The sequence below is a fragment of the Planococcus citri genome, chromosome 5, assembly GCF_950023065.1.
Source record: "Planococcus citri chromosome 5, ihPlaCitr1.1, whole genome shotgun sequence".
Classification (NCBI taxonomy): domain Eukaryota; kingdom Metazoa; phylum Arthropoda; class Insecta; order Hemiptera; family Pseudococcidae; genus Planococcus; species Planococcus citri.
The window spans coordinates 23,442,802-23,466,579 of NC_088681.1; the positions used below are offsets into that span (position 1 = coordinate 23,442,802).

At 32.7% G+C, this 23,778-nt stretch overlaps 3 protein-coding genes and 1 long non-coding RNA gene across 7 annotated transcripts; 3 read left to right on the forward strand and 1 right to left on the reverse strand.

The window, feature by feature from the left end:
- Positions 1 to 484: 484 nt before the first annotated feature.
- LOC135848711 (uncharacterized) lies at positions 485 to 3,929 on the forward strand. Its single transcript, XR_010559417.1, has 5 exons — positions 485 to 671; positions 2,459 to 2,533; positions 2,709 to 2,852; positions 2,944 to 3,073; positions 3,733 to 3,929. It is a non-coding gene; the product is annotated as an uncharacterized LOC135848711 (long non-coding RNA).
- Positions 3,930 to 7,555: 3,626 nt separating this feature from the next.
- LOC135847835 (uncharacterized) lies at positions 7,556 to 9,261 on the forward strand. Of its 2 annotated transcripts, none has more exons than XM_065367554.1 (4): positions 7,556 to 7,832; positions 8,255 to 8,374; positions 8,507 to 8,648; positions 9,018 to 9,261. In XM_065367554.1, exons 1-4 carry the CDS (start codon positions 7,779 to 7,781, stop codon positions 9,236 to 9,238), a joined length of 537 nt encoding a protein of 178 aa, XP_065223626.1. In that variant the 5' UTR covers positions 7,556 to 7,778; the 3' UTR covers positions 9,239 to 9,261. The 2 variants fall into 2 exon arrangements, with proteins under 2 accessions (XP_065223626.1, XP_065223625.1); XM_065367553.1 differs by having other exon boundaries at positions 7,563 to 7,832; positions 8,507 to 8,723.
- Positions 9,262 to 12,354: 3,093 nt separating this feature from the next.
- On the forward strand, positions 12,355 to 13,889 carry LOC135847876 (uncharacterized). The gene is made up of 4 exons (XM_065367610.1): positions 12,355 to 12,547; positions 12,751 to 12,876; positions 12,974 to 13,112; positions 13,444 to 13,889. The coding sequence occupies exons 1-4, from the start codon at positions 12,494 to 12,496 to the stop codon at positions 13,647 to 13,649; spliced, it is 525 nt and encodes a 174-aa protein (XP_065223682.1). The 5' UTR covers positions 12,355 to 12,493; the 3' UTR covers positions 13,650 to 13,889.
- Positions 13,890 to 17,780: 3,891 nt separating this feature from the next.
- LOC135848911 (uncharacterized) lies at positions 17,781 to 23,554 on the reverse strand. Of its 3 annotated transcripts, none has more exons than XM_065369001.1 (5): positions 23,338 to 23,553; positions 21,806 to 23,085; positions 21,630 to 21,692; positions 21,428 to 21,478; positions 17,781 to 18,528 (listed from the first exon to the last, which is right to left on the reverse strand). In XM_065369001.1, the coding sequence occupies exons 2-5, from the start codon at positions 21,928 to 21,930 to the stop codon at positions 17,973 to 17,975; spliced, it is 795 nt and encodes a 264-aa protein (XP_065225073.1). In that variant the 5' UTR covers positions 21,931 to 23,085; positions 23,338 to 23,553; the 3' UTR covers positions 17,781 to 17,972. The 3 variants fall into 3 exon arrangements, with proteins under 3 accessions (XP_065225073.1, XP_065225072.1, XP_065225075.1); XM_065369000.1 differs by lacking the exon at positions 17,781 to 18,528 and adding an exon at positions 18,578 to 19,567; XM_065369003.1 differs by lacking the exon at positions 17,781 to 18,528 and adding an exon at positions 19,575 to 21,053 and having other exon boundaries at positions 23,338 to 23,554.
- Positions 23,555 to 23,778: the final 224 nt, after the last annotated feature.

Below are 23,778 nucleotides of genomic sequence, written 5' to 3' on the forward strand. Positions count from 1 at the left end.
TTTTTGAATGGTTGTAGTTCCACCCCCCTTGGGGGGAGAAAGACAGTTGATATATCAATAGATCGGAAATTTAACGTAGAACAACATTCTTCAATCATTTTTGCGCTAGAGTCGATATTTTTCGATATATTGGCCAAAAACCTATTTTGGGGGGCTAAGATCCACAATTTGGGGGAAAGCTCACCTCGGACAGTTGGGGACTCCTCGGATTCGTTTTCAGGACATCAAAATGGACCAGTATACCAAAAATCAGCTTGCCACCTAGAGATTCACTATTCAATGCTAAAGTTACTGGACATTTTCTTGTGAATTTTTATAGATAAAATTTTCATTAGCATGATACAGTTGGTTTAAAATTGGAATTTTATCATCGTTTCAAAATGATGTGGAAAAAATTTCATTCGATGATTCACCGATGAAATGTGACAAAAGTGCAGCGCAAGTGCGCAATTTTTTTTCCACACTACAAGGTCGTCTTTTTATAGGTACCTTTACCTAAACCATCAACAGTTATTGATTGTGTCTGGAACGTCATAAATATCTGTAGGCTCAGACTGTTTGAGTTTCATTCGAATTGTATTCCAGTCTCAACTTGGCCTTCGTTTTCGGTGTCGTAGTAAAGGAAGGGAGGAAAAACGTACGTTCTCGGAATCGCTGCGATTTTCAGTTCGGTGAGTTTTTCAAGCAACCTACCTTACCTTTTTTTTACGATTGTTTTTTTAATTTCTTTTCTTTTCTTTTTCTAATTCGTCCTCTTAACTGCTGACAAAAATTACTCAACTTGATAAACTTACTTATATGTATTTTATTAGGTATATTGTCATAGTTTTTCAAAAAAAATTTTTTCAATTTTTTTTTTACTTGTAGGTAGGGTCACGGGTGGTTAGTTGTCAATAATTGTTAGTTGTCAAATTGCGTTTTTAAAAGGATACATGAACGCTATCCACACAAAACCTTCATAATAACTTCATGCTATACCTACTAATGTTCCAACATGCAAAATTGGCAATATACATAGCTTTTTATTTGGGGATACAGTTTTGAAAAAAGTGATTTTACAGGTGCGAAGTTACACATGTTAAATTGGAACTTTTCGTTTTTAAACATCAAAAATTTGTCAAAAGTAAATAAATTATACATCAATTTAAAGGAAATTTTATCACGGATTCAGTAATCACATGTTCAATTACAAAAAATTTTGAAATGAATAAAATTTTTTGGTACAAAGATGAAAAACGAGAAGTTGTTAGTTGTCAAAAAAGGGAATATTGTTAGTTGTCAATGAGACAGTTTACCAAAATATGCATCAAAGTGGAAAAATATTTTCAGAAAATTATCTATTGCATTATTGAATCATTTTTTTTCTGCCTTTCATTTGTATAAAACGAATAAAAAGTTGAATTGATCGATTTACCTATGCAAAAAAAAATTCAAAGAATGACCAGTCAATTTTTAACTTGTTTATGGATATTTTTTCAAGTTCTTTGGTTTATCTATAAGTTTAGTCCTTCTCACGTGTTTTCTTTCTGAAAATTTTTGAAAATTGAATTGTAAGTTTTTTTTATCAATAATGAATGCGTGTTTGACAACTTACAACAGGGGTGGTTGTTAGTTGTCACAAAAAAGTATCTCACTAAATCCACCATTAAGATTAACTATTCATCACATGAACCAAAATTCAATTTTAAAAAAAGAAAACACGCGCAAAGAATCAAGCTTTCAAATGAGCCCAAAACGGTGAAGAAATATTCATAAATGGCTTCAGAAACTTCAAAAAACTTTTTTTTTTGACAACTAACCACCCGTGACCCTACATATTTTTTTTATTTTAAAAAATGTACAGATTTTGAAATCAGAATCAGCGTTTTCAATATTCTAGGTACTTAGGTATAATTTAACATCATATCGTATTCTTTTCAAGTTTTTGAGCTTCATGCTCTTCTTTAAGTCTCTCAGTTTTGGTTTTGGGAGCAAACTGTTTTCAGAGTTGAAATCAACGCTCTCAAGAACCTTTTTTCAATACTTACCCATGCTAAATTTTTCAACATTTTTGGTCTTAAGTCTTTCTTTGGGGCTTCGCCAGACGTTTTGATTTAGGACTAAAATCAGTACCTCCTAAAATATATTATTATTTCGATATCCACATCACTTTTTTCTATATTATTTTGAAATTTTTCGTACTTCCACCCCCACTTTTCATAATATAAAATCTTTTTGACCTAAGACTATTTTTTTACACGTTTTCTTGCAAAATAGCTACATTGATGAGAGTCCATGCCTCACGATTAGTTCAACTCGGAGTAAATCTGTTTGCGTTGACTCAAAGAAAATGGATGTGAGATTCAAAATTCAATTATAAAATTTTGAAAAGCTCAAATATAAACTTTAAAGTGATAGGATCAAGTTTTCATTATGAATAAATTAGTTGATTCAACTCATACGATATATTCTGTTTCAGCTTTACAGCAGCGCCCAGTGTAGCTGAGAAATGGCTGGAAAAATAGGCACTATAATCGCTATAGTTCTCAGCATGGTAAGTTGAATAAGCATGCGTCTATATTCGCAATTTTTTTTTATTAATCTTGATATAATTTTTATACTTCACTTGGGTAGGTAACCTTACATCTATTAATTTAACGTAGGAATAGGCCAAGGATTTACTCAAAATTTAATTAATACATATTTTGAAAATATTTCTCAATCAATAGGTACTGGATATAAGCTTTATATTTCTCCTAATCTCAGAGTATGTAAACGAAGATAATATGGAGAATACATACAGAAAAACATCACAGAGTATAATTCTTATTTGTATAATCGCCCCAATTGAAGCAATTTATGGAGTTTTAAGGGTGATACATTTTTTTTACTGTCAAAATATGTGTATTCAAATTTTATTATTAGATATACGTATTAAGCCTATCTTGGTATTCGTTTGTGCAGGAGAAACCAACATGGATCAAATTACATTTGATTTTTCGATGCTGTTTTTTGGGAATATGCATATTCATTTTGGTAACATTAGCAGTTACTGGTTCTACGGAATCAATAATCAAATTCGGAATTGCAGCTGGTAAGGATATGTGCTTGAAAAATATGAATTTTTACAGATAGGACCACTACAATTAGAAGTCCAAAAACGAATTCTTGCAAGAGAGAGAAAAACACAAGTTTTCTTGGTCTAAAGTCAGAAAGTCACGTTCGTAATTCAATTTTGTTAAAATGGATTTAAAGAAAGAAGTAGCCAAGAAACTGTACTTTGGAGGTTTCGTTTGAATCTGAGATTCAATATTGGGTTACCTATGGCGGCTTTAGCCTTCGACATTGGAAGGTATTTTAACTGGCAGAAACATTTATAGAGCAGAAGATAGGTAGTGAAAAAATGAAAAAAAATCCAAAAATATACCTATCACCAGGTCAAATTTCAGGAGCTAAAATTTATTGTGCAAGTTTTGGCGAAGTTTTGAAATAGTATTTTTGCATTTGATAAAAAAAATTAAAATTTGATCAAACTTGCTTATCAAGTTGAAATTTGGTTTATCAGCAATTTTTGAGCTCGCGATTAATTATTGTCTGGTTTCCACTGATTCTGAATCTGAAGCCTCCAGTCCAGCAGACTGAACTATGAAATCCAATGAGTCCAGTCGAGGTTTCCTTAAGAAGAAGAAGAAGAAGAAGAAGGTGGCATGCATGAATATTGAGGGTATCCTAATTAAATTTTGTGATTTTCAGGTAACATGTACATATTTTTTGACATTGAGCTGAGATTTTACAAGAAAATAAAATTTGAAAAGAAACCGAAGGAAGAAGCCGAGGAAGTAGTGTTAGCTGACCAAAGTGGACCAAAATTTCAAAATTCCGTAAACAGTACATATGTATATACAACTCAAAAAAAAAAAAAAGCTTGAGGGTGTAGAGAAAAAACCTAAGATTCAATTCAACTTTTAATTTTATTCATTTTAAGACTAAAAATTCTAGTTCATTTTTATTCCAACTTTTTTGATTTCAATTCAATATTGTTTTGATTTGAATTCGATATTCATCTTTATTTTGATTTTTTGAAATTTCAATTTAGTTTCATTTTTATTTTACTTAGGTAATCAATTATTACCTACGTACTTTAGTTTGATTCATTTTTATATTACTTAGCTGTTATTTATTTTAAATTTAATTTAGTTCATTGCAATTTTAATTCACTTTAATTTAAACTTCATTGTTTTTTCAATTTTATCTAGTTTCAATTTATTTTTTGGTTTCATTCAATTGAATTTAATTTCAATTTGGCTACTTACTTCATTTATTTTTATTTTTATCCAATTTTATTTCACCAAGGTATATACTTCAATTCAGTTGTTGATTTTCGATTTGATTTTTATACTTATTTACTGGAATCATTTTCCCGTCACCTAATTTTTCTTACGCTTGAATTTTTTATTTTATTTTTCAAAAATTTGTTTCAAAAATTTGTTTTGTTGTCTTTATTTTGATTTGATTCATTTTTAGTATTCCAAGATTGCTTTTATTTGGATTTTTACTTGTTTTAAAAATTTCAAAATGCTGTCCGATAGTCAAAATTAATGAAACTTCGACAAACTATTCGAATTTTGATGCCCTCCCTCCACATTGAGCGATAAATAATGTCAACATTTTATCAAAGAAAGATTCGATGTCCCTCAGTAGGAACATGAAATCGATTTCTTGCTGAATGACTTTACCAGTTCTTGAAAGGCACTATACCTATAGCAAATTTTTTTTGAAAATTCATGCTATACTTAGTTGAAATGGTTACGAAGACGGTGTACCTGAGTTTACAGTCAATGACCTTCAATTTGACTATTTCTACAAAATTGTTTCTTGAAATTTCAAAATCCAGAAGCCCAGCTGGGTAATTCTCAGAAAAAGGTAAAATTCGTGTACATGGCAAATTTCTCAACGGTTTTAGCATGAATTTTTTTTTTTTTTTGGTCCATTCAAGAATGACCCCGCACACATTTCACACATGGTATTGAGGTTTTTAGACCCTCCTTTCATTGGTGTACATTTGATTTTATACTCCAAATGTCCTTCGACTTGGCTGTCACACATCATGTTTTTGAAAATGAATGTTATAAAGTGTTATGAACTTCATTTTTTTTTGGAAAAATTGACACATTCTCATTATCATAGAACATGAAGGTCTCTTATTGTGCAAATTGCAATTGCAATAAGTCTATAGGAAGCTCACAATTCACATTTGAAAACTGTCACACACTTTTTGCGCAAATTTTCGAGCAATTTTCAATTATTTTTGGTAGCTTCCCAATCCAACATTTTTTTCTGGTGAGTGGCTGCACTGGTTCACTGTTCCCGTTATTTTTGAAAACTACATTACAGCTCGTTCTGATCGTACTTATCTGTGAAGTTTTGATATTTCGCAAAATCTGTGTCCTTCGGCTTGGTGTTTTCATTTACGCCAATGAACCCGCCAATACCAATAATTGAGCACGGGAAGTTATTCTACATGATAAGTACACATTTATTACGTGTTAAAAATCGAATAATGTCCAGTAGGTAAGGCTAGAAACGAAAAAACGTTGAGATTGTCCTTCGGCTTGTCCAGCGCCCATTTGTCCTTCGACTTGGCCAAATTTCAGACATCTGTACTTTTATCGCGCTAGTCGGCATATTACACGATAATACAAGCAAAATTTTACATTTTCTCCCTCCCCACACTTCACCTCTACCCCTACCAAAAAAATAAGTCCAGATTCGAACTCTGCGGCCTGAAAAACATAAATCGACATATTACACGATAATATAAGCAAAATTTGACATTTTCCCCCTCCCCACGCCTCACCCTCCACCTCTACAAAAAAAATAACTCCAGATTCGAATTCTACGACCTTGAAAACATGTCAATCGACATATTACACATCGATGAGGGTCGAATTCTAATTATCGCCGTTTTAGGGGGGCCGGGGTCCACAGTGGGGGGGATTGAATTGAGACCAACACTAGTAAAGGGATCTGGGACACATATACAAATGATTCCCACTTGAAATTTTCCAAAAAAATGATTTTCGTTTTTCAAAATTATTGCATATCAAAATCGACCCTTTTTCTGAGAATTACCCAGCTGCATGTTACTAAAATGGTTTTAATACCACCATTATTCGATCCAAGCCTGAGAAATTTGACCAAGTGAAGCATTTTTAAATGCTCTTTCAGATTTAAAAAAAAAATCAAATTCTACGACAAAATACATTTTAATGATTCTACCATGTGTTTCTTGACGATGTAATACGTTATTTATTATCGTATTATTGCAGCAGTTTCTGATACACCAACGCCAGGCGCTAGCTGATAAGCACTGTGTGTAGGTACTTTGTTTCCACTTTCCAAGTAGGTATACCATTATGTATAATCAGATTAGTCATTAGTTTGCAATTATTCCCTAATTAACAATCGCGAGCAGCTCTAAAACTTTTATCGGGTTTTTAAAATGTTTTAAATTTTAGAAAAATTTGCATTAAAAAATATAGAATGAAATAATTCATCGTCTAAATGAACTCGAACTCAAATTTGCATCTTTGTGAGCCTCATCTTGATCAATTCACGACTGACAGATGGAGTGGAATGTCAGAATTTTTTATCGCCTTTTCTCATATTTTCTGTGAATTTAAAAAAATCTGTTTTCTGACCGGATGGCCAGATCCGTCCAATGATGCTATGAGTCGATTAAGTATCCAGCACACACTCTTTGACTAAAATTTGAGCACTAGAAGTAGAAGTTCATTAGGAGAGGTGGTTCAACTGGTTTTTCAAATTTTCCCATTCATGTACAAAGCAACCAGATGGGTAAAAAATTCAGTTTCTGATGAAAAGTGAATGATAATTCAAGATCTGGCCGACGGTAGAATTAGTGCATTAAGTATCAAGCATAGACTCTTGGGCCAAAATTTCAGCTGCTCAAGTTCATATTATGGTGCTGGGTAGAAACTGCCATTTTTCAAATTCAGACATAATAGTCCCAGAGCTATACCCACTGTGATTGCCCCGAAATAACTGAAAGCTGGGACTGGTCTCAAAAGTTAGTATACATACCCCTATTTGAAAAGCAATTGGTCTGCCAATCCGCAGCTGCTGCTTTAAAGCTCAGCAAAAGCTCAAAAGTTCACAATTTTTCTGAACTTTTGGCCAAGAAAACTAAAACTGATGGCTCAAATTGGTGTCAAATTATAGAATTTTTCGCGCTGAATCCAAATATGTGGGTCTACCGACCCTAAAGTGCTGCCAAAGCCCCGCCAGACTGGTTCAAAGGGGGGCCAAATTTCGAAAATTTCATCTTTTTGGGCTAAATTTGCATAAAAAGCTATAAGATTGGTTTAAAAATGATTTTCGAAATGCTCTAAGAGTAAGATGATTTTCAGGCGCCAAAAGCCAAAAATCTTGCTAGGTACTTATAGCTTATCTCTCGAGTGAATGTAGCAGGGGAACAACGGTGTGTATTTCCTTCCAAAATTTCACCGAATGCGCAATTGCCAAGGTCAACTTCTGAAAATTATTGCCGCACATTCGCGATAACTACACGTTGATTGCATTCATATGGTTCCCGTCAGGCGTCATTTAATCGCCTCTCGTCTCTCGAATGTACTACTCACTATACTATGTAAATTTTTGAAACACATAGAACAAGAACACTGCGGTGTATCCGGTTGTATTTCAGTTGCAGTATCGTTCAAGTTTGATTTGAATCGTTATTTAAAATCTAAGATTGGCGTTCTCGGTGTTGTCTAAAAATGTGGGATTGTGTCCTCAAAAGGTTTGCTGCAATAGCAATACTTTTAAATAAGGTAAATTTCATTAGTATCTAGGTATCTTTCTTCTTCTTCTTCTTCTTTTTTTTTTTTTTTGAACGAGACTTGATGTATTGTGTGTACTTATTTCATTTAAATTAGACGAGTTATCTATAGCCCTCAACAATCAAAAAATGTCATCGATTAATAAGTTTCCTTGCTGTAATATGGCATGTCATTGAGGTATGAGGTATCCACAAGGGATGCGTAAAGGTTGTATCAATAATTTCTCATGTTGGGCATATTGTCTATTTTTTTATTTTAAGGGGCAAAAATTTTAGACACACGCATATTATGTATTGTACCAGTTGTTACCTTATCACTCATTCCTGCGGAGCGAACGCAGGAAGAAACGAATTTCTCCAGTTAGATTTATTTTCAACTCAGTAAATTTCTGAAAACGTTTTATTTGTCATCAGACAACGGATGTTCTCATGTGTATGCTCTGGGATGTCGTATGGAGTGACAAAGTAATATTCGGATTTCTTGTTATTATTGCAGCCCTACCAATTAAATGCGCAATTCATGGAGTTTATGAGGTAAGTCCGTCAGCAATTATCATTATCTATTTTATTTTTTGATAACATAAATATGTGTACCTATCTACCTGCCTGCATTCACCCTTTACTAACGACTTTGAAATTTGTAAATTGTGGTGTTTACTTTTACAGAAGAAATCAGCACTAATGAAATATCATTTGCTTGTACAAGGTGTTTTTCTGGTCATGATGTTTATATTTTCCATATCATCATTGAGTAGTCAAAGTCAGAAAGATTATCTTAGGAAAGTTTTCACTGATGCAGTTAATGATGGTAAAGACAGAAAAGTGGAATTAACAGATAATCAAATCTTTCTTTACACATTGATCATGATCGGAATTATTGTTGGTAAAGATTTGTACTACTAGTTGTATGTACATATTTTATAAAGTAAGAGATTCGCCCCATAAGTCTATTCGCGCAAGTATGTATTGATACTCCAAGAAAGGGTTTTAAGGCTTTGAATCAATCCCTGATGTTGGGTACCCAAAATACCTTCATACTTACGATTCTGATAAGTAGGTATTATTTTTTCCAAAAAATGAAAACGCGTTCTCTTGAAGCAAAATTCGAAATAAGTACTTGAAATCTTTGCGCTTGTTTGCAAAATGCATAATTGATTTATGTATATTCAATTTTCAGGTCTCTCATCACTATGTTTCGTTATCACATTGAAGTATTACCTGAAGATTAAAGGAGAAATAATTGTGGAGTCTCAGTCTGTGGATGAGACTGTACCATACGAGCGACTTGAAGTAGACCACAGCTGTACTGTAATTCCAATGGACACTCCTGAACATCCGCGTAAGGCTAATCCTATGAACGCTATTCCATTACCTTGGCCAAAACCTCAAGAAAAATAAAGGAGAAGAAACAACACAGAAAATTCTGAAAAATTTGTGAACACTCGTAACAGATTTGAGAAATGAGCAAAGTTCAGGAATTTTGAATTTCATGTGTAGGATTTCAAACGTATTTTTTGATCAATTGATTTCCAAAATTATCGATTTACCTTCGATTATCAACGTCTTTCTGATTGAAGCGATGCGAATAGAAAATTTACAGCTACGATGCGATTAACAAGAGGACACCTCGTGACTATTCAGTCACTGAATTAATTGTGAATTTATACTAATTTTTTAATCATCAGAGTGAAAGAGTCATAAGTATTGGGCATGGTTTCAAAAAATTTCAGCTGCTACAGCAAAAAATATTGAGAATTCTGTAAGAATAAAATGGTTTCATGCTCCTGAAAATAATTCCAAAATACATTTGAAAATTTTGTTTTTTGGAGCTTGATATGGTCAAACTCATCATGTTTAGGGATGATATGGTTAAGATAGCCATTACTAGGATAGACGTTCTCGATATGAATGATTGCTCTAAAAGTGGGTACATGAGAAACTACCTAAGGGGGGAGAATTGATCCAAAGTCTGATTATGCCGTTAGACAAAGGTTCCTATCCTATTTTCAACCATACAACTAAATGTTAGAATAATATTGAAATGAACACCTATCATTATTATTCCGATGATAAACTTTATTGGGTCTAAAGACATCGATTCCTTTATAATTAAATGAGTTTAATTATTCTATCCTCGATCTTCTCGCCAACATGAGAAACTATGATCATTGCCATAAGTTCCTTGCCGATCATGTGGTCCATTAACATTACACTAATATCTTCATAGGAAGCTATTAATGAGCAAATAGGTATTAAATAATATACCTATCTTCTGGCCAAGATCTCTGCCTTAGACCCGAGGATGCTGATAATATCATTTAATTATTAATTACTAATATCTAGTCAGTGGAGACACCACCATGTAAGTACCTACTTACCTAACACTGCTGACCATCTCACCACCTCTTTCCCGTAGCCTACCCCAATAATAGTGGCTGTCGGTGGCTGCTTTACTTCGAAGAGACTCACGTAACACACGCTCTACCTATTAATGCCCGGAATCATTAAAGGTAGCCGCAAAGGGTAATTTATATAATCGCGATAGATAATAATTACAATTACGTTGATTACTCTACCGGCGATTGAGTTTAATATTAATAAATTAACCATGCTCGAAATGGTATAGCCATAACATCAGTGGCATCTCTCGTCGAGAGCCTATACATATTCGACACTATGTATACACAATTCCACTTGTAACCGTACGCTGCAGACGATGGAAAGCAAGTGAGGATCGTGGCAAGATCCCTGTAGCAGGCGGCCACGAGCCAGAAGATCTCAGCTCACCCCTTTGTACATAAAAAGGTAGTTTTATGTCCAAAGGCGGCTGCATTGTCTGAGTTTATTACCATACCAGGTGTATCGTACACATAATGAGTTATGTGTACATAGTTCCCACGTTACGACGATTCCCCTAGCTAGGTAATCTATCGGAGAATGACCACCATGAAGGTGAAGGCATACTGCACTATATCAAGCTCTCTTCCAAACTTCAAAGCTCATTTGAAAATTTTTAATTTTTTGCTCCCACAAATTCGGAAATACATTTGAAAATTTTGTACTTTGGAGCTTCCGTGATCTCCAAACTTATTTCGAAAATTTCATACATTCGAGCTCCTCCAAACTTTGAAACTGATTTGAAAATTTTGTACTTTGGACCTCCTGCGAACTCCAATGGATTTCCTAAAAATTATGAAATTTGTTTGATAATTTCGTAGGTAATTATTTGAGGTCTAGTGAACTCCAAAATTTATATAAAACTTGTGTGGTTTGGAGCTCCTACAAACTCTTGACATTTTTTTGGAAATTTTGAGCTTGGTCTCCTACAAATTCCGAAATTCATTTTGATAATTTCATAATTTGGAGCAGGATCTCCTGCACATCTGCGGTACATTAGGTGTTTTGAGACATTGTTGAGTGAAATACAAAAAAAATGGGGGATTACCGATCAGCATTTGTTACAAACAAATAGGTAACATATATTATGATATCATACACATACTCACATAGGTATACGTAAGTAAATGTCTGATAATTTAAAATAATGAAAATTAATTTTAAGAATGTCTATCATCTTGTTCATTTTTTATTTTTCTCTTAATTAAATTTTCTATTGAAAAAATATTTTATTTATTAGTTTGACTTCAAGAGTTCGTTTTTGATTCAATTTTTCGCAAAACATTTCAATAGGTAGGTTGGGTAGTAGATACAATGCAGTTTGAAGAAAAAAAATTTCACGCATGTAATTATACACTCATAAATTATCAATTGGAAGCAGTTCTAAAATTTTTAGCGAATTTTTAAATTTACAAATTTTAGAAAAATTTGCATAAAGAAGATTAACATGAAATTTATTGAAATTCATCACCTAAATGAATTCAAACTCAAATCACGAGAGATTCTCCACATTCCCAATCCTAATTTCCCACCCAGCCTTAGTGACATCATGTTGAATACCACGTGAATCATTCACGCAGAACCAGTTCAGAACACTACCTATTTTTCTTCCGCTATCCATTAGGTAGGTATGTACCTATTGGAAATTTGAAAAATTCATTGTCCTGCTACAATTTGAAATGTACGTATCCGCTAGAAGAAAATCTCCGAGAGAGAGAATTAAACCCCCGCCTCCCCAAAGTTTTTAAGTAAAATATTTTTGAGTGAAAGTGTGAACATCGGTTTGTAATGAGGAGAGGTGGTTTTTACGTAATTTTAGATATCGGTACATTTTATTATAGAATAAAATATTGCGTTGGATTTGCATCGCTAGATTCACTTTCACTCAAAAATAGTTTCTTTAAAAACCTTGGGGTGGCGTGGGGGGGGGCTCAATTCTCTTTTGGAGATTTTTTTCTAGCAGGTAGATTATCCCTCCAGTGGATATAGCGGGTGAACAGCGCTGAGTATTAAATTTTACCAATGAAATGCGCAAGTGCCAAAAGGTAAACTTTATAAAAATTGCGATTCGTTCGCGATTACTTGATTGCATTTATTTCGTTCGTTGAATCGCTTCTTGTTCCTTCAAAACGTATAAATTTTTAAAACGCATAGTATAATAAGAGCACGGGTCGTATATGGTATTTCAATTTATTGTTTGTTTGATTCGAATCATTATTTAAAACCTATAACGTTGGCGTTCGGTGTTGCCTAAAAATGTGCGATTGTTTCTTCAAAACGTGTGCTGTAATAGCAATACTTATTAGTTCGGTAAATTTCATTTTGTACTTACCCACTTACTTATACAATAATTTATGAAGTTATTGAAGTTGCTTACCTACTGACTTACTTTGTTTGTTCATTTTTTCTCCCTTCAAATCGAAGTTGGCATTTTGATAATTTTAAATCACGAGAGCTCAAGATTTGCTTGAAATTTAATTCATTAAAATTTTGAAAACGCTTTTCTTCCACAGGTATTGTGCATGAATATGTACTTATTTTGTGTATTGATATATTGGTACACTATAGATAAGATAGTAACGTGTGGACTTGTTTTACTTGCGATGTTCCCAATTGAAGCAATTTATGGAGTTTTTAAGGTACCTAAATTGTTTTACTTTTTTGTGACATTCAAGTACATACGTTCACGTGAAAACATGCTGGAAATGACTTTGAATTTTGTGTTTTCTTTTACAGAAGAAACCAGCGCAAATGATTCCTTATTTGTTTGCACAAGTCATTTGTTTGGCGGTATTTGTATTTATTGTAGCAGACGGGTATGATGAAGGTCGAATGAAATCAACTAAGAATCTTCACTTTTTTGGAATTATTACTGGTATGGAGAATATGGGCATGTATTCGTTGTAAAATAAAATTATGAGATTCGCGATTCGACCTTTTGAGTCGAAAATCAGAAGTGACAGAACACTACTACATTCTCAACATTTTTGCATTTTAGCATCATGTTTTTGAGTACTTACTTACCTAACCATACCCATAAGATTCATTCTGATATTACTTTTCCCAAGAAATGAAAACGGAGCTTTCTTGAAACAAAACTTAAAATTCTTGTTTGCAAAATATCAACATAATTTTTTAGGGCATTTTAAGTACATACGTTTATTCTGATGTTATTTTTTCTTGTCCTAATTTTTCTCAATTTTCAGGTCTCTCATTACTATTGTTCGTGATCACATTCATGTATTACCGGAAGATTAAAAGAGAAAATGTAAAATCTGTGTCAGACGAGCCGCTTACAGTAGACCACAACAGCTGTACTGTAATTCCACTGCACACGCCGACACATTCGTGTATCGATAGTGCTATGCACGCTATTTCATTACTAGCTGACCTCGAATTTCTTGATGTGTAGATTTTTAAGATCATAAAATTCTGAGTTAAATGAGCCTAATTTGTTAGCGCATATTTCGAGCCTATGCATATAGATGTAAGTAGGTATTACCTATTTTAGCCTCTTTAAGCGCATATTTGTCATTTGATCTTTTTTTCCATTTTTCAGTCACATATTGAAAATTTTGGCCAAAAACCTTTTTTTTTAATATTTTATTTTATTAAAAATGGTAAAACTTGAAAAAAAAAACAAACAAAATAAACCGATGGTAAGTATTATATAAATTTTTGATTCGTTTGTATCATAAAAATAAATTGATTTTTAAATTTTAAGTTGCCAGAAACATTTCTACGATTTACCCAATAATGTTTAGGAGGGTAGGTGTACTTTTGATGTATTTTTTAGATTTCTCAATGGGATCTTGTAATCGTTTTAATCATTCCCGCAGAAATCTAGTTGAACTGATTTGGAATGAGGAATGATTCATTAGAAAAATGACGTAAAATAAGTTGCCTATTGAGTTTGCCGTAAATCCGTAAATACACAAATACGACGTTTTTTTAAAACCTAACTTCTTTCATTCCATTGAAACTCACTACTGAGGCTGAAAAAATTATGATAAATTCTTAATATTATTTTGGTAATTTCTTTTCCATTGAGTGAATCTGTCACGCAGTGTTTTTTAAAAATTTCCCAGTCATTAAAACAAATTTTTTAGGGATCTCAATATAAGTATTAATTTTGCAGTCACTTTTTTTATCATTTTTTTTTTTTTTAAATATCACTGTTCCAAATACTCACAAATTTTTTAGTTATTTTTTCACTGATTTTCCAGTAATTCAAGTAGGTACCTATCAGCGATTTCTCAGTGATTAAAAAAAAAATGTTTCTATTCATTTTAAAACTACTTACATTAAGCTCTGAAAATACGATAAAGAAGTAGTCTAATGAGGTCTCCATTTCTACTCACCTTTCACTTTCATCGTCATTTTTGTATTGTAAATTGGATTGACACTTGCAGAAAATATTCACGACATTGTATTGATCAGGTATCTAAAAGACTGTATTTTAGCCAACATTTTGAGCTCCTGAATTTAATACCGTAGAGAAATGGATTATTATTTTGTTCCTGTTTTCTGAGTAAAACAGCTTCACCTGTGTAAACAAAACTTCAAACGTTCGCCAAAAATCGAAAACTCAACTTGAACAGCTACAAATTGGAAGATTGTGGCGGGGGGGGGGGGGGTGGTTGTTTGAGGTCCTCTTTCCACAAGTGCAAGTTTCATTCAAATAGGAGATTATTATGTGTGTGTGGTGGGGGAAGGGGGTGTTCCCTTGTCAGCATAAGTCAAAACTTTGGCAAAATTTGATCACTTTTCTTTCCAAGTGCGAAGATGTGAAATTTTTCAAAATAACCAGATGAGATTATTCGCGAATAGAACGTTCGTACTGAGAATATTCTAATTTCTAACATTATTCCCACCCAGGCTTGTTGACATCATATGGAATCGTTTGTGAATTATCCAGGGAGAGTCGATTAGGAAAACCAAACAACTTGCTATCTATAGCTTATCTCTCGAGTGAATGTAGCTGTAGCAGAGGAACAACGGTGTGTACTTCCTTCCAAAATGTCACCGAATGCGCAATTGCCAAGGTCAATAACATCTTAAAATTATTGCCGGCCGCGCATTCACGATAACTACCTACATTGCATTCGTATGGTTCCCGCAGTGTTGCCAGGTGTGGGGATTTGTCCCCACAAGTGGGGATTTTACACTTTCCAATTTTGGCTTCGGGGAAAAAGTGGGGAATCACCCGTTCAAGTGACAAAATTGGGGATTTTTGTATATACATATTTTCATTCTTAATTACAAAAATGTTCCTACTTTTTTTCATTGAATAATGCTATTTTTCAAACAAAATTCCTCAAAAAATATTGAAATCTTTGAAATTTGCGCGAATCGCTGTATTTTGTCCGTAACTGACCCCCTCTCCAATCCAAATTTCACAATTTCCAGCCATTCTGGAGCCTCGAGGCTCCAGAATGGGCTGTTAAACGAGTTTATCCACATTTGAGCCGATTTGAGAGTGACACCTCAAGAGTGGTTTTTTGAGGTGTCACTCTCGCTCCCAAACGGCTGGAAATGGTAGAATTTGCGCTCCGGGGGTTAGTTCTTGAAGAAATACAGCGATTCGCACAAATTTCAAAAATTTCCTCACAAACTGTTATCTTTTGATTTTTTGGATTTTTTAATTTTGAAAAAAGCTGATCAAAAAACCACTCTTGAGGTGTCACTCCCGAAATCGGCTCAAATGCAGATAAACTCGTTAAACAGCTCGAGTATAATACACAACTCGATTTTTAGCTGCCCAACTTCATATTCACGCCTTCTGGAGAAATTGAAAAATTGCGCTGGAGGCTCCAGAATGGCTGGAAATGGTGAAATTTGGATTTGGGTAATTAATATTAGTTTTGGGACTTATTTTGACCATTTTTACTGATCAAGTACGTACTTTTAAAAAAAACATAAGTCGCACAAAACAGTCAATTTTGAATTTTCAAAAATTCGCCAAAAATCGAAAAATGAACTTGGGCAGCTGAAAATTTGGTTTTGGGGGTTTTAGATTATGCTCTTTCCAAAAATCACGATCCCGTTCAAATCGGAGAGGTGACACCTCAAGAGGTTCCCTTGTAAGTAAGTACATATGTATTATTTTTCCCAAAAAATAAAAACGCGATTTTTTAAACATTTTTTTGGGCATTTTGAGTAGGTACATTTTTCATGTGATTCATGTAGGTATTCAATTTTCAGGTCTCTCATCACTATGTTTCGTTATCACATTGAAGTATTACCTGAAGATTAAAGGAGAAATTGTGGAGTCTGCGGAGTCTGTGGATGAGACTGTACCATACGAACGACTCGAAGTAGACCTCAGCAGTACTGTAATTCCAATGTAATCCTATGAACGCAATTCCATTACCCTGGTCTAAACCTCAAGAAAAATAAAGGAGAAGAGGCAACACAGAAAATTCTAAGAATTTGCGAACACTCGTACAGATTTGAGAAATGAGCAAAGTTCAGGAATTTTGAATTTCGCGTGTAGGATTTCAAACGTATTTTTTGATCAATTGATCTCCAAAATTATCGATTTACGTTCGGTTATTGTGATTGAAGCGATGAATAGAAGAGTTACAGCTATGATGCAATTAACAAGAACACCTCGTGGCCATTCAGTCACTGAATTAATTGTGAATTTACTAATAATTTTTTATCATCAGAGTGAAGGGACTGCATTGGGCAGGTCTTAAAAAATTTCAGCTGCTACAGCAAAAAATATTGAGAATTATAAGAATAAGATGGTTTCATGCTCCTCAAAATAATTCCGAAATACATCTGAAAATTTTGTTTTTTGGAGCTCTCTTCCAAACTCCAAAACTCATTTGAAAATTTTTTAGTTTTATGCTCCTACAAATTCCGAAATACGTTTGAAAATTTTGTACTTTGGAGCTTCTGTGATCTCCAAACTTATTTCGAAAATTTCATACATTCGAGCTCCTTCAAACTTTGATACTGATTTGATAATTTTGTAGTTTGGACCTCCTGCGAACTCCAAAATATATTTTAAAATTTCGTACTTTGTTGCTCTTGCAAACTACAAAATTCATTTGACAAATAGTGTAGTTTGGATTTCCTAAAAATTCTGAAATTTATTTGATAATTTCGTAGGTAATTATTTCAGGTTCAGCGAACTCCAAAATTTATACATAACTTTTGTAGTTTGGAGCTCCTACAAACTCCAACATTTTTTTGGAAATTTTGAGCTTGGTCTCCTATAAATTTCGAAATTTATTTTGATAATTTCGTAATTTGAAGCAGGTTCTCATGCACATCTACGGTACAAGAGCTATTTTTTGAGACATCGTTGAGCGAAATATAAAAAAAATGGGCTCATTTTCAATTTATAAGTATTACGTAGATTGTAGATTATTGGTCAGATCTATAATGACTTTCATAAGTGGTTCCTATTCCTGTTAATTTATTTTATTTTTTCATCTATTTTTAATTTGGATTTTCATATCTGATATCATAATCAAATCTTGTAGGAAATTTTTACCACATTCCAGTATTTTTAAAATTATTTTCATAGAAACATGGAATTTCTGCATTTATCCAGCATTTATATTGCATTTTTAAACATGTATCAAACAAATAATAATAAATCATTGACTAAAATTGCGTCGAAAAAACATGTTGATATCTATACCTACCTACTCGAATATAAAAATTTCACGCCAATTTCTTTTCAGCCTTATGAACCTTTATTTGGAATCATTCCACAAAATCACGGTTCAAGTGTCCCATTGTGACTAGAATTTGATATTATCGTAACAGAAGTAAAATTTAAAATTCTGGTCGTCATCGGTCTATTTCCATTTTTTAAGATTTCTTCTCGTTGCTTCAATCTTTCCTTATACTCGCGATAAAAATTCCTCTTGACTACCTTATCCACGATAAATTTACCATCTCTGAGTTGAACTCGTTTTCCTTCTTTTCGTAATCGTTTAGCTTCGTCTACGAATTTTTTCTGTTCTAACATTACTTCTCTAGGTATGAAGGTTTCAATTTTGTAATTTCCACATCTGAAAAGTTGTCTTTTACGAAGCACTTCTTGTTTGAAATCGTGCGTTTTGAACGTAATGATGACCGGGCGTTTCCAAGTTGGATCGTGGCCCAGTTTCGTCACACTTTCGATTTCCTTGTATGTGACGTGTATGCCTAGATAGTTTTTCAAAATCATCTCGTAGACTTTTTTAACTATGTCTAGGTTGTCGTTTATTTCTGCGTCGAAATTGTAAATTATTATGTCGCGGTTATCTTCGTCGCTTTCGTTAAAAAATCTAAAAAAAAAAAAAGAAATGAATGATGGTAGAACCAGGTTTACTTTTGAATGATTTTATTGCATAAATATTTTTATGTTGTGGAAAGTAGGCTTAGAGATACATTATTTTGAGTTAGTTGTATTGACAGACAAACATTTAAAATAATAAATAAAACATAAAATATTAAATAGAAATACTGATATTCAAATTTTTGTGTTGTAAGATCTGTGTAAGCCTCTGTGAGTAAATCATTTCTCAATATATTCCTGCAGGTAGGTACTTAAAGTAGAGAGATTTAGGTATATTAAATTCTAAACCATCGGCTAAATCTACAATAGCTCTGAGCTCTCATACCCCATCCCTTTTGCTACATACGTTTTGAAATCCACCTATTTTGGATCATAAAATTGACTATAAGGACTAAGCACTCTACAAATTCAAAACTATCTGCCTGTTCACTATTCATTCCTCATCTTTTTGAATTCATTGACACGAAAATCAATCCCATCTACGAGTTTTAAAATAATCCATCTTTTTAAAACCAAAACCTTTATTATTCGTTCGTGACTCGACCCTTTTCGATTTTTGACGAGTATTCACTCGAGATGCTTTAAACTGCTCTAAAAATACTTGAAAATTATCCAAATTAGCGTCAATCTTCATTCGACCATTGACAATTAATTTTGCATTGTGAATAACGGCATGATGCCCTTTTTTCCTGAATTCTTGCATCAAAGGAAACAACAACTGTTGTCGATCTCTGAGTTTTTTCGTTAAATAAGTCTCAATTGTGTAAGGAAGACCAAGACCTTTTATGTTAAATCGCCCCTGGAGTATTTTTTGTTTAGTCTCAGGAGATTTCACTTTGACTGAGATAGGTGACTTGGCTGATTTCGAACCGTTTAAAGCTCTTGATCTTAGTCTCATTATGGACAAAACGTCATCGTTACTCATGTTTAATTGTAAATCTGTCAATAGATTCAGAAAACTTTGTCTCAGTTCACTTCCTTTCAAGCTCGCATTAAACCCGTATACGATTAATAGATTTCTTGCTTTTCTATAAAAACAAAAACCAAACAAAAAAAACCGATGGTATTACTTATATAAATTTTTGATGCGTTTGTATCGTAAAAATAAATTGATTTTTAAATTTGAAGTTGCCAGAAACGTTTCTACGATTTGCCCAATAATGTTTATTAGGAGGGTAGATGCACTTTTGATGTATTTTTTAGATTTCTCAATGGGATCTTGCAATCTTTTTAATCGTTCCTGCAAAAATCTAGTTGAACTGATTTGGAATGACGATTGTGTAGAAAGATGGAATAACTCATTCATTAGAAAACGACGTAAAATAAGTTGCCTATTCAGTTTGCCGTCAATCCGTAAATATACAATACGATTTTTCTTTTTTTTTTTTAACCCAACTTCGCTCATTCCATTGAAACTCACTGCTGAGGCTGAAAATTTTTTAGGAGTATCTTTCTGCAATTTTCCAGTGATTTATGATCGGTTTCTTCGTTACATTTTTCAAACTCCAATTACCTAATTTCTTCCTATGTTTTCACTGATTTAAAAAAAAAATCACTAATTTTCTAGAGATTTTTACCCATGTATCCTTATAATTTTTTTGCAACCTTTCATTATTTTTTGTATAATTTTAAAGTGATTTCTCACTCGTTTCTCCGTAATTTTATCAAACTTTTAAGCAAAAATCATATCCATGAATCAGAATTTTCCTTTAAAAAAAATTACCTATTTCACTTCCATTGAAAAAAAAAAATCATATATCAAACAATTTGCATCTCGATCTTGAAAAGAAAATTGAGAAATTGAAAAATAATCACCCTTAATTCCTCACTTAAAATTAACTCAATCATAGCTGCTTAACAAGACTTGCATCTGCCAAACTAGATCTTTGTGAGCAGCAGAGGCGATGAACAGAAAAGGAGATCACCGGTAATACGAAAATGGACAATATTAATTTAAAAACGACACAATGAATTAATTATTGTTACGGATATTAGCCCTGATCAGTATAATTAAATATATAAAATGAAGTTGCTTGTGTGTTAGAAATGACACTAATGTTATTGGCACCTGTTACTGTATAATTACCACTTCGCAAAAGCCTCAACCTTTCAATCAAGTAATTAACGTTTTCTATTATTTTACCATTAACGATCAACATGCCTTCCCTTATAATAGCGTATTTTCCCATTTTTCTATAGAATTTCATAACAGGTATTAAATCTTTTTGCTTGAGAAGCGATTCTCTAGATAGGTAGTTTTCGATTTTATATCGAAGACCGCGTAATCTTTTCCTATGGAATAATATTTGGTCTTTTAGATCGCGTTTGCTTAATTTGACTAGTACAGGTCTTTTATAATCGATATCGTTTCCCATTTTTTCGACGAAAGTGATATCTTCGTATTTCACTTTAAGGCGCATGATATCTTTAAATATCCTCAAAGAGCATTCCCTGATGTCAGCTTCGTCATTAATTTGGGGATCGAAGCCGAATATCAACACCCCGTGTACCATACTGCGGGCAAAAAAAAAAAAAGAATAAGGTTTATTTAGGGTGGAAATTGATTGGAAAAAAAAACTTGGATAAAAATCCTTTAATTATAGTTACCTACAAAATAGCAAAGCTCAATTGACATTAGGTAATTTTACTTTAATTTAAGCTAGATTCTTTCCTATTGTTTATTTGTTTTCCTATCATAAAGAATACGAAATGAGTAATTTGTTCCAAGAATATAAAATAAAGATGAAAAAAAGTGTCAAAAATAATTTTTGAAATATTTCTCTCATGCTGTATTTGGTACTCATTTATAGGTACTGTGTTTTATTAAAAAAAAAAAAAAACGTAAAAAGCCGTCTTAATATTTAAAAAATATAAAAAATGTTCCTTACCGATCTTCTTCTTCTTCTTGATCATGATATGACTGGTTAAGAACTGACATGCTTTAAAAAAATGAAAAAAAAAAATTGGAGGGATTATTAAAATATTTTTTAAAAGTAAAGTAAGTAGGTACCCATTTTGTATTAGTTATTTATTTGGTTACTTATTTATTTACTGTTTAAATAATGCTCGTAAAGTAGATAAGTTACTTACGTATATGGCGAAGTTTCATAAGTTGGATCGGCCTTTTTTACTATTCTTATTTCATCAAATACTCTGTAATAAAACGAAGAAGGAACAGGTATTTTTTAAAAAGATTTTTATTCTAATATAGGTACTCTGAAAATGGGATAACGAAGCGGTCTTATGGGTACTTCATTTCTACTCACCTTTCACTTTCATCGTCATCTTTGTATTGTAAATCAGATTGACATTTGCAGAAAATATTCACGACATTGAATCGATCGAAATTTACAAAAATATGGCAAAACAACAAAAATGAACAATATTTCATCGTAAACGTAAAAAAAAAACAAATGATGACTTATGATGAAACTCTAGATTTCTGATCGAAGATAGAATATGGAAGTTAAAACTATAAAACGATCAATCGAAAATGCAGAATGGGAATGATAAGGAGAAGAAAAAAATACGATGAATTGAAATTAGATAATCGTCTTGATAGCTATTTTAATTAGCCTGATTAACGAAATATTTCAGTAGCTTCGGTAGACCCAATTTGAAGTTTTCGTTCCGCGTTGCAATTGATTTATGTAGGTAGTTTCAAGGGAGGGAGGGGGGGTGTAGAATGCTCAATTACTCATTTGATAAAATTGAGTCAATGTATTACGCAATAAATATTTACTTGTGAATATTAGTTTTAAAAATTAAGAAATTAAGATGCAGAAAAAAGAGAAGCTTACTTAAAAATAATTTAGTGTGATCAAGTTTTGTTTGTTTTTTAAAAAAAATATAATTGAATATGAATTAAAATTTTTAAAATAATCAGTAAATATATTCCTAATGGTGAAGAAAAAAATGATAAAAAACCAGGATATTTGAGCCTCCTCCTCCTCAGGTTCTACGTATATACCCAAATAACATTTCAAAATGAAATAAGTAGGTAAGCAAAAAGAGTAGGTACCTAAGTATCATAAACATGTTTATTTAAAAATCATCAAATAAATTCGTAGGCATATATGGAAACATCCTTAACAAATTACTTTTACTAGTGTTCACGAGAACATGATCGACGAACAACAATTCGTCTTTAACGACAGAAAAGTGACCAGCTTGTCGTAGAGTTTTGGCTATTTTCACCAGCTTCCCTATTTTAATCATGTCATCTTTTTGTAAAAAATTTTCAATTTTAATGCTGGAAAATTTTATGAATCTTCGATGATTTAGTACGGTTTCTTTCATTTCGAACGATTTCATAGTCAATTGGACCGGTTTACAGGTTTCAGTACCTCGTAATCTTTTCACTGATAATATATCGGAAGCTGCTAGTGTGGTTATTTTCATGGTATCTCGTAAATATTTCAATACCCATTGGGATAGTTCTACTTCGTCTTCTATTTTCGCCGGTACACCGTACATGACGACACTGTATTTGTGTTTTACTTCGGTGCCTTTGTCGATTCCTTCGAGAAATTCTTTTTCTAATGCTCTGCAATTGAATAGGTGACTCAAATTGAGCATTTTTAAATCGTTAAAAAGTTTAGAATACGGTCTAATGATTTAGTATTTTGGAAGATTTTGGAATTTAAAAATCGTATAAAGGCATAGAAATTATTTTCCCATAAAATGTAAACCTTTTAGTGCTATGAAAATTATAGAAAGTTGCGCTTTTTCAAGTTTGTGGTAGATGTATACCGATAGCAAAATGTAGAAATACTAGGTAGGTATTCAAGTTACTTACGCTTCGGCAGCATCGCTTGCTGTACATTTCGGAAGTAGGTTTACAATTGTACAGAAATAATTTAAATACAACCCTAAAATAACAAATGAAAACAATCTCAACATAAAGCTCATCGCAAAAAGCATATGAAAATCATTATTTGAAGCTTCGAAAGATAGTTTTCATCAAGTTAAATCGTATCGTAAAATTATCATCTGGCCTAATGGTAATGATCTTATCAGAAAATTTAAAAAAAGTGAGAATCAGATTAATAATAATTATCAATAGGTAAGTAAAAAATTGTACAATCAAGGGAAAGGGGGATCGTAACCACATTTTCATAGGTTCGAATCAATTCTGTTTCTTTGTCCGCAACTGTTGAATGGAAATTGAAAAGTAGTTCTGATTCCATTCTAGATTAGTTTTTGAAAACGATGTTAGCTGATCGGCAAATCCTAACTC

What these genes read in the sequence shown, in the direction of transcription:
- LOC135848911 (XM_065369000.1), bottom strand. Translation starts at nt 21,930, where the DNA reads ATGAAATATTGTTCATTTTTGTTGTTTTGCCATATTTTTGTAAATTTC. An exon ending in GATGACGATGAAAGTGAAAG is followed by an intron (nt 21,693 to 21,805) that starts GTGAGTAGAAAT and finishes GTTTTATTACAG; the next exon opens with AGTATTTGATGAAATAAGAA. An exon ending in TATGAAACTTCGCCATATAC is followed by an intron (nt 21,479 to 21,629) that starts GTAAGTAACTTA and finishes ATTTTTTTAAAG; the next exon opens with CATGTCAGTTCTTAACCAGT.
- LOC135847876 (XM_065367610.1), top strand. Translation starts at nt 12,494, where the DNA reads ATGTGCGATTGTTTCTTCAAAACGTGTGCTGTAATAGCAATACTTATT. An exon ending in CAATTTATGGAGTTTTTAAG is followed by an intron (nt 12,877 to 12,973) that starts GTACCTAAATTG and finishes TTTCTTTTACAG; the next exon opens with AAGAAACCAGCGCAAATGAT. An exon ending in CTTTTTTGGAATTATTACTG is followed by an intron (nt 13,113 to 13,443) that starts GTATGGAGAATA and finishes CTCAATTTTCAG; the next exon opens with GTCTCTCATTACTATTGTTC.
- LOC135847835 (XM_065367553.1), top strand. Translation starts at nt 7,779, where the DNA reads ATGTGGGATTGTGTCCTCAAAAGGTTTGCTGCAATAGCAATACTTTTA. An exon ending in TAGCAATACTTTTAAATAAG is followed by an intron (nt 7,833 to 8,254) that starts GTAAATTTCATT and finishes ATTTGTCATCAG; the next exon opens with ACAACGGATGTTCTCATGTG. An exon ending in CAATTCATGGAGTTTATGAG is followed by an intron (nt 8,375 to 8,506) that starts GTAAGTCCGTCA and finishes TTACTTTTACAG; the next exon opens with AAGAAATCAGCACTAATGAA.